Source organism: Coptis chinensis, chromosome 3 (genome assembly GCF_015680905.1).
Source record: "Coptis chinensis isolate HL-2020 chromosome 3, ASM1568090v1, whole genome shotgun sequence".
Classification (NCBI taxonomy): Eukaryota; Viridiplantae; Streptophyta; class Magnoliopsida; order Ranunculales; family Ranunculaceae; genus Coptis; species Coptis chinensis.
In genome coordinates, this window is record NC_141458.1 from 24,967,840 (window position 1) to 24,977,728 (window position 9,889).

Sequence of the window (9,889 nt, forward strand, 5' to 3'; positions counted from 1 at the left end):
CATCTTGATTAGGCTTGGAAAAGGTATTGTTTATGCAGCCAACATCATCATATCTACCAAATGGAAGGACCATTGAAATTTTAAACCCTTTAGAAGCAGCACTTGATAACTAGCTTAGTGGAATTAGTTGTTGTGATTAGGCAAAAAAATCGCTAAACCCCGGCGATTGCTATGGATTACGACATTTGCGGCCCCGTGATCACGGCCTCAATGTTTATGAGAGTAATCAACATCCCCACTTGATTGGAAGTTTGAGTGTCTTATGTAGGACTAATAATTGAAAAAGATCAACTGATCACAATTTCTTTTGAGGCGGGGAAAAAATAGTTACGATAGTATATTCTTACAAACTTTCAATTTTCTTTTTCTTCTATTTGCTTTATTTTTCTCTTAATACGTTGTATATTTATCTTTGTACTGCTTTCAAAATTTTGCAATCGCTTTGGTTGGGATGTGTAAGTTGCTTGGATGTGATATTAGAGAAAAAAATTTAGTTGGTATCAGGAATTGTTAAATTTTTAGTGGATTATATCTTTCATAAAATAAACCAAAAAAAAAAATAAATAAATAGGGAAATTGCATGGTAAGATGGATGATTTGTGAAGTGAATGATAGATGCTATGAAAGATGTATGACAAGATTTGGGATAGAGTTACTTAATAGAATATAAAGTTGTATCCGTTCTCATAATTAAACTCATAATTAAACATACTAATAATTTATGAATACAAAGTCTACGTGTCCAGACTAATTACGATAAATCAGGAGGAAAAAACTGCGAAAACTAAGAATGAGTCGCACGAAATTAAAACGAAAACCCCATTACATCTTTCTTCTACGCTCACTCATTCAAAACCCCAAAACCTCTTACTTCTCCGCTCACTCATTCATTTAGAGAAAAACTTGCCGAGAGAAAAACTACTCCAACTCAAAATGGAAACCCAACAAAACCCACGACTCTCGCACGAACTGATCTCTCTCTCCCACTCTCTCTTCTCTACCACCCAACCTAAATCACAAAACCCTAACTTTGAAAGTCGAATTAGTCCCTCGAATTGATCTCTCTCCTCTCTTCTCACTACATCCTTTCTTTACAACTAAATCCCTAAGTCTCTCATTTGATCTCGAGGCAGCAGACGATCCGATCTATTCTCTTGATTTTTTGCTTGACAGATTTGAGGTTAGTTCTTTCTTCCCTTTTTCATTCCATCAACTATCAATTTTGCGTTTTTCAAAGTTCAATATTGCAGGTTTAGGTCATCACTTGGGGAGTTTAATCTATTCACATAATCAAGTTTCTTCTCAATACAAAGATTCTGGGATCAGCACCTTTGTACAACTTTAAAACCTGTATCAGTTTAAATTACCAAATGGAAAGGCAAAATTAAGATTTTCAACAGAAATGCATGTAACGGATCTAAGATGTAAGCTTCTAAGAAGTACCCACTTATAATTCCATCTTATACTGCACATATTTTGAGGTTGAGGCTTCCTTTGCTTCACCATAGCTGATTCGTGGTGTCGGGTTCCAAGTATTATGTGCTTATGGTACATTCTTTTGCATTAATCTCTATTGTTTATGCACATGTCACCAATCCTCGCCTTTGTTTTAACCCTCAGATTTAGTTTTCATTTCTACTCTCTTGAATTTCATTCCATGGAAATCTATTTGGAAATGTGCCCATTATTTACTCCATTATGTTCGATGGATAATTAGTGCCACGCTAGCACTGAGGGTGAGCCAGGGCATACCCTAGGTCCCCTGGCTCTGCCACTGATCCTAGGTGATAACAAAGACCTTATGCTGACACTAAGGAGCAGTGGTGCTGGAGCACGACGGGAGCTTCAAGAACTTTTGAACTCTGTCAATGCTGATTTTGACTAAACACTCTGCCGGGGAAGAAGGGTTTACTTCCTATTTACAGATTTGACTGAAAATATTTGTTTTTGTTGTCTGATTGATCCGATTTTTTTTTTATGGTCTTTGCATTTTTCTTTTGTAGCATGAGTTGTATTTCGGGTGGCATTTTGGTGTCGATTGTTTGTACAAGACTTCGTGTTTATGAACTACCCCGCATTCTGCCCTCAAGGTGAGTTTTATTTCGGGTGTCATTTTGGTGTCGATTGTTTGTACAAGACTTCGTGTTTATGAACTACCCCGCATTTTACCCTCAAGGGAATTATATTGTTGGGCTTTCTACCATTGTATATCCTCACTATATGAGCTGTAAAATAGTAGATACATATAATGTTTGATCGTATTTTATTGAATATTTGTTTGTGATCACTGTTGTATATGCTCTAAGGAAGCTAGGTTGTAAATTTAAGTAACAATTAGATGTTTAAAGTAGTCCATGTCTTTTAGATGTTGTCATAGCATCTTACGTTGATGTGGTTTCGATATCTTTACGCAGATATCACCGACATGAAAGTAAAGGATTGATTTGTGGGTAAATCTTTGTAGTGTTTCATGTTGTTTTACATGTATGTATGATGAATATACTAACTGTTGAATCAGTGCATATCACTGAAATGAACACTAGCAAAATTAAAGGTGACCAGTTGATTTCCTTATGGAAATGTTTCTTGGCAAATTTTGTTTCTTTACTCAATTTTCAGCAAATAATAAGTGGCTTTAAGAATATAATTGACTAAGCTTTCTACATAACAGATCAAGGGCAATATGGCTAGCACCGTCAACATTCGCAACATAGGTAACATTTCATCCTTAATAAACATTGATATTTTTCTTTTCAAGCCATAAGTAGTTGCCTTCCTTGCAACGTTCTTATTGTACTATTGCTTATATTTTTCTTTTCAAGCCATATATATCCTGGTTAAGCAATAGTACAATATATATATATATATATATATATATATATATATAGCAGTACCTTTTCGAGCTCTCAGCCTATCCACATCGGCAGGGGTATTATAAAAACTCAGGAGACTAAGTAGGAAGTTTACCCATTTTGAGCTCTAGAAATCAAAGTTTACCCTTCATTAAACCCCTCGCCCAAACACTACGAATCAATTTCTTTCCTCTCTCTCTCTCAATATTTGCCGCTTACTTCTGTAAGCTTGGCCACTGCATAAGCGAATCAGACACCTAGAGAAGTCATTAATTTCTCTCTTCAAGCTCATTAAACTTTTGGGGTTTGGCTAGGAATTTTTTCAGGTGAGATCTTTTTGCTTCAACCCCACCCAGAACTCTATCGTCTCAAATCAAGATATTGAGAAACCCTTAACAGAACTTCCATGATCGCGAGGTAAAATCAAGCTATTTTATTATTAATATTATTTTGAAGTTGTTCTATTAGGAGTGTTGATTTTTATTTTTTGGGTTTGGTTATGAATTTCTGATGGTGAAGATTAGTTCCTCATATTCGTTATATATTTCCAGAAATAGAATTTGAGATCTCTGCAATCGAAGAGTTTCCAACACTAATTTTATTGTGTTCAATCTTAGAAATCTGGTAAGTTATCTTTTCTTTCATGAACATCATGATTCAGCTATTATTAGAACTACACCAGTTTATTTTCTTTACACTGATTTTAATCAATGTGTTCTACTTTCTTAAAGCAATTTATCGTTTGTTAATTCGCCACACTCAACCACTTGAGTCTATCATTCGAAATCTCGATCTGCAAGTATATTTAGTATTTTAAGTAAATTAATTTGACGAGCACGCTACCCCTTCCGTTTGCCATCAATCTATACCAGTCAGGTGTTGAAACTTTTGACATGTTGGACAAAATTTTTGAGCTTTTTAGTATTTTATTTTCCATTAGGTATGGTGTTGTAACGACATTAGTATTGAAATGAAGATTGATTTTATCAAGTTAGGTGTTAGTTGTTAGCTTAATTGTTTCTTCTAATACTTTCTATTTCATTTTGACTTTGTGGGATGTGCACTATCTGTGCTATTTTCTACGCACCAAGGATACTTTAAATACTCGAGAGTTTAGATTGATACTTGATCATTAGCCAGTATTCTTAGCTCAAGTTATTAGCAATATGGGTTGCACCAGGCCAAATAATTTCCAATAATTTTCTGATATATGTTCCTGTTCAATATTGCATTATGTGAACGAATATCTAACATAGTCTTATATCTGTGTTTGCAGCGCCAGAATACTTCATGAGGGAAATTATTCTTGCGAAGTTTTGATTTAATGAAACAAGAAAAATGTTGTTTCATATATCTTAATTATTGTAAAACTGTTTACTGGTCTGAAATTGGACCCGTAATTGAAATCGATTATTTTTATACAAAGCTTCCTTGGTTACATTTCATGTATATTCGCAAATAATTTTTTCTACTTATATAAGAGGCGTCAAAAGCTGCCGTTTGTGCCCTTCGTCCTCTATTTCTTTCGCTTTTCTTTCCTAATATCTAGATTGGCCCCACTGCCCCCACAAAACCTTCACCACTGTTTTTTCTTTTGATTTCTTTAAATAAATGTTATATATATATACGACAGGAAAAACATAAGTGGTGTTATTAATTATTGTCATTAGTTTTTCTTACCAATATTTGTTTTAATTAATTTTGAAACTAATGCATGTAAAATCAATTAAAAAATTGTTGATTCCTACCCAGATGTTTATGACTTGGGAAATGCTAAAATGCCACGAATTAAAATCATAAAACATACACAATTTGGAAATAGAATCACAAATTAGAGTATGACGCTATTACTTATCACATGTTATTATATCATTTCAAGGTATTTTTTTGGATCCCACAAAATTAGAAATCGAAAACTAGAAACAACTGGTAAACCACAAAAAAGAATAATTAACCGAAAATCGGAAATTGGATACAAATGCATTTAACTAACCTCAAAGAATAATGGATTAATGGGAAATCAGAAATCGGATGCAAATCCATCGTACTAACCTCAAAGAATAAATAGCTGAAAATCAAAATTTTGATGTTCAAATGCATAATTAACGAGAAATCAGAAAATAGATGCAAATATATTGAACTAACCTCAAAGAATAATTAGTATAAAATCGGAAACTAGATGCAATTGCATTGAACTAACATAAAATAATAATTAACGTACGGGAAATCAGAAACTAGATGCAAATGTATTGAACTAACCTTAAAAAGAAATTAACGGGAATCGAAAACTGGATGCAAATGCATTAAACTAACCTAAAAAAATAATTAATCTTGAGAAATAAAAAACTGGATGCAAATGTACTAAATAACATCAAAGAAGAATAATTAACGAGAAGTTGATAACTAGATGGAAATGTATTGAACTAACCTTAAAGAATAATAACTAATGAGAAATCGAAAACCGGATACAAATACATTGAACTAACCTTTAAAGAATAATTAACTGAAAGTCTAAACTAGATGCAAATACATTAAACTATCTAACCTCAAAAATAATTAACGGAAATCGAAACTGGATTTGCAAATGCATTAAACCAACCTCAAATAAAAATAATTATCGAAAATCGAACTGGATTTGCAAATGCATTGAACAAAACTTAAAGAATACTTAACTAAAAAATCGAAAATTGGATTTGCAAATGTATTGAACCAACCTCAAAAAATAATTAACGATAGATCGAAACTGAATTTGCAAATGCATTGAACCAAACTTAAAGAATACTTAACAGAAATCGAACCTGGATACAAATGCATTGAACTAACCTAAAAAAATAATTAACATAAAATTGGAAAATATATGGAAATACATTGAACTAGCCTCAAAACATAGTTGTATTGGGAATGTCTCGACAAGTATAGTTTTACAGTTAAAATTTAGTTTATAATATCTATTTTCGTATGATTGAGAATGATTTGCCATTCAAGTAGCTTCAATATGATCTTTGTTTCATTGGATATTATTATTGAACTTTAATCAAACTTCTCTTATTAAACAACTATTAAACAACAAAAACAAGTCAAAATGTTTTATTAAGGGTGGGTTCTTTCTTTTTTATTGAGAGTGGGTTTTAACATTGCAAGAAATTTAGATGAGTGATTAATATAATATTCATATTTTATAACTATGTATAGTTAAAAATAATTTTTTAAATAATTTAATATAACAGTACCCGTTTGTAGGACGGGTTCGAAAACTAGTTAGATAAAAATGTAGCTGAAGTCCCCTTACAAAATCATATTTAACAGACAAACGTTCACATTAATACACATTACACAGCATTCTGAAAGCCATTCTATTCTTTCGTAGACACCAACCGATTTCATTCATATTTTGTAAAAGTGAGTAAAGCCCACCATATTACTCTGATGTCCGCTGCAGGTTGAATGGATTATAAACTCATTAAATAAGGGGTTTACGATTGCTTTTCAACTATTTGTCAAAGAAGATATGGATGGATATACATTATAGATGGCTACTCAAAACTGAAGGCCAAATCAATGGCAGTAACTATTTTGATTCTTGCTGTTCTCTAAGTCTGTAACCTCCTTACTTACGCCAACCAAGTGTGCAATGCTTGATACAGATCTATTCTAGCGGGGATGAATTCAGTTAGACAACTTTGCAACCACATACTTTTTGCAGCACTTAAACAATAGAAAAGAACACACCAAAGAAAGCAAGTAATTAGGCAATTTCATTATAGAAAAAGTAGGATTCGAACAGTAATTTCATTAGAATCATACAATAAAGTTTCAAACTACAATTTTGAAAACAAATAACTAAACAACATAAAACATCTTCGATTTAATATACACCCCAACCCTAATTGACCAAACCCTAGCTTCTAATTCCCATAAACTCCATAACCCTAACCCCCAAACCCATAAAGAGTCCTTCCCTGCCTCTTCAAAGCATAAACAACATCCATGGCTGTAACAGTCTTCCTTCTAGCGTGCTCAGTGTAAGTGACAGCATCTCGAATCACATTCTCCAAGAATATCTTCAGCACACCTCTGGTCTCTTCGTAAATCAGACCGCTAATACGCTTGACTCCACCACGCCTCGCCAAACGTCGGATGGCAGGCTTAGTGATGCCCTGAATGTTATCGCGAAGAACTTTGCGATGCCTCTTTGCTCCTCCCTTTCCCAACCCCTTTCCTCCTTTCCCTCTACCAGACATTTTCTCAAATTTCACTCTTCTTGATTTTTTAGATTTGTGTTTTTCTGAATGAGATGAGATGTTGAAATGAGGGGGTGTTATTTATAGACTTCCGACTTTCGTGTGTGAGCCGTTGAATCAATTGGCAATCCGTGTCTTCATTTACGTTGAGTTGTAGTGCGTTGGATTAGAAATAGTGGAGTCTCATTGGTTAGGAGATATTGGCACGGATCATGTTTTTTCTTTTGCGAGCTATTTTTCACTTATTAGGTCGTGCTACTGGATTTGGGCCTTATTAGATACTATATGGGATTTGGTTTCAGACTCAAGAGTCGAACATTTAGGTGGCTAATATAATTTAAGCTGACTTGTCACCAAAAATTCATAGTTGCCCATATTACAACATATTAGAATATGGGTCTTTATCGATATTCAATTTCTTGATATGTATCATAGATATATCTTTTTTTTTTTGGATATTTTATATTATTTGATATGCAAATATCGTGGCTATATCTAAAACATCAACAAATATAATGGATATTGTAGATATTTCTTGATATATCATTTATATTTATTTGAAATATAATGATAAATATTAAATAAAATTGTTATATAAACAAAATATCACCAAATATCCTCAAATATCGCAATATATCATAAAATATCAAAATATCATAAATATTGTCTAAATATCACCGATATTTACAGTTATATATATATCTCTAAACTTACTGCGATATTTATATATGTTTTGCTGAAATCGCGATATTTTGTACTATGATACGTAGTGCCTCATGCCACCTGTAAAGGTTATATTTCATTAACCTTACTGATCGATATAGGTAATCTTTGGGGAGAAAGGTGTTTGAAGGATTAAATTGACCGAGTTCATATGGACGAACTACCTACGTATCAAGTTCTCTCTATTGGGGGGAGACTTGAATCAGGTCAAATGTAGTTCATCATCCTCTTTATATAAGCAAGGTGTCCGCGCCTCTCGCATTCTCGCGACAAGTCAGATCCAGGTCTTCAGGTCACTCCCCATCCTTGATTCCGAGTTATGGACATTTATCATGAAGCGTGCCTGAAGCTCCGGTCTTGATGGCTGTAATAAAGACATACGTTACAAGCCGTTGTAGAACGAGAGGAGTGAGCGCTATGTAGGTCGCTTCTGGATGAGATTGTCCATTCGTCTTGAGTCACTTTGAAACGAGCTCACAGGACGAAGGTGTGAAATCGATTGGTGGTGAGGTCGCTCTGAACGTGATTTGAATATGTTGCTTGCTTTATTCGAGTCACTATGAAGCGAGCTCTGAGGACGAGGATAGGAGGTCAGTTGGTAGTTCTGTACGTTTTGGACATGTGTCTAGTATCCATTGGTTGTGGATATTATTCCCTCACACAGCCCTATCTAAGTAGGTCGCTATAGCTAAAATAGCGATCTACTGAGAGAGCGCGGTGGCACATGTTTTTGAAACTGGATCTGAACCGCTTCATCTTCGGGTCGGTGAAATTATCACGTACTTGAAAAGACCACGCATAAGAACACGTGTTAGTCTAGGTTTAGGTGCAATGATGATTTGCCTTGGAAACTGAACGGACGGCTTGTATAAGACGTTTTTTTAGGAACTGAAGGGGTAGTTTTTTATCCATTTTCTCCAGCTTTATGAGAACATAGACTGCTCAAGTTAGTCTTTCTTGCATTTCTATTTTCTATTTTCTTCTTTTAGTAGGTTTATATCAGAGTTCCATCGAGTAAAAAGGTTTTAAAAATGCCTGATTGTGACAATACTCAGTCCGACGAGTTGATAGAGAGATCGCTAGGGTCCGAGGATATGGTAGAGGAAGAGGTTTTTGGATCTATCGTTGCCATTTCGAGTGGTGACCTTGTGGAGGATGGTTCTTCTTCTAGTAGTTTACCAGCCAGTGTTGTAAATAGGAGTGTCATCACGAATTTTGTAGATATTAGGTCAAGATTCCACATTAACATACCCAACCTGAGTAATGTAGATAACATGTTTAGTAGTAGTTTTGTATCGATAAATCGAGGGGTTGTTGTGTGTATAGGGCAATTGAGAGCGGGGTTGTGTTTGCCGTTCTCAAAATTGACTTGTGATATTCTGAACTTCTGTGGGAAGTCTCCATGTCAGTTCGTTGGGAATAGTTGGAGGCTGTTAAGGGTATTCGACCTGTTGAATGAGTCAGGAGAGTATGATATAAGACTTGATAATGTGTTAGAGCACTTCGCTATGAAGTAATCTAGGTCGAACAATTTTAGTTTTCAAACTATAACTGGTAAGTCTTCTGTTCTGGATGGGGTAAGCAACGAGTCTTGGGAGCAAAGACCGTTGTTGTTAAGAGGTGACTACTGTGTCCCTGGAAGTAGATTGAGGTGGAGGAGTTGTAACTTTGATGGTACGTTTGTACTGTTGTTTGCTTTTGTAATGTTTTATTGTTTCTTTTCTCTTGGTAATACTGACTTTGGTTGTTGTTTGTGTCTGCAGACGTTGTTATTTCGAATCGGGGGTTTCTTGGGGAGATCGAGAGGTTTGCCAGACTTCAGCGATATGAAAAGAATGATTTTCTTACAGTACAGTTGTCTCGGGCTATTTCACTAAACGTGGGGGTGAAGGTGTTAGGTCGAGAAGACTGTAACAAAAAAGAAGAGCGCGAGCTGCTGGTGTGATAAGTTCAGAGGTTGAATCGGGAATGGAGAGAGAGATGAGTGACTTGATGACTCGGGAAGATCGCTGCAGAAGTCGAAATGGGCTAGTGAAGGTGGGAGGTAATGATGGTAGTTATGGTGGCGGAGCT

At 34.9% G+C, this 9,889-nt stretch overlaps 1 protein-coding gene across 1 annotated transcript; it reads right to left on the minus strand.

Annotated features, from left to right (window-relative positions):
* Positions 1 to 6,586: 6,586 nt before the first annotated feature.
* On the minus strand, positions 6,587 to 7,154 carry LOC147508806 (histone H4). The gene has a single exon (XM_086599170.1). The coding sequence runs from the start codon at positions 7,091 to 7,093 to the stop codon at positions 6,782 to 6,784; it is 312 nt and encodes a 103-aa protein (XP_086455296.1). The 5' UTR covers positions 7,094 to 7,154; the 3' UTR covers positions 6,587 to 6,781.
* Positions 7,155 to 9,889: the final 2,735 nt, after the last annotated feature.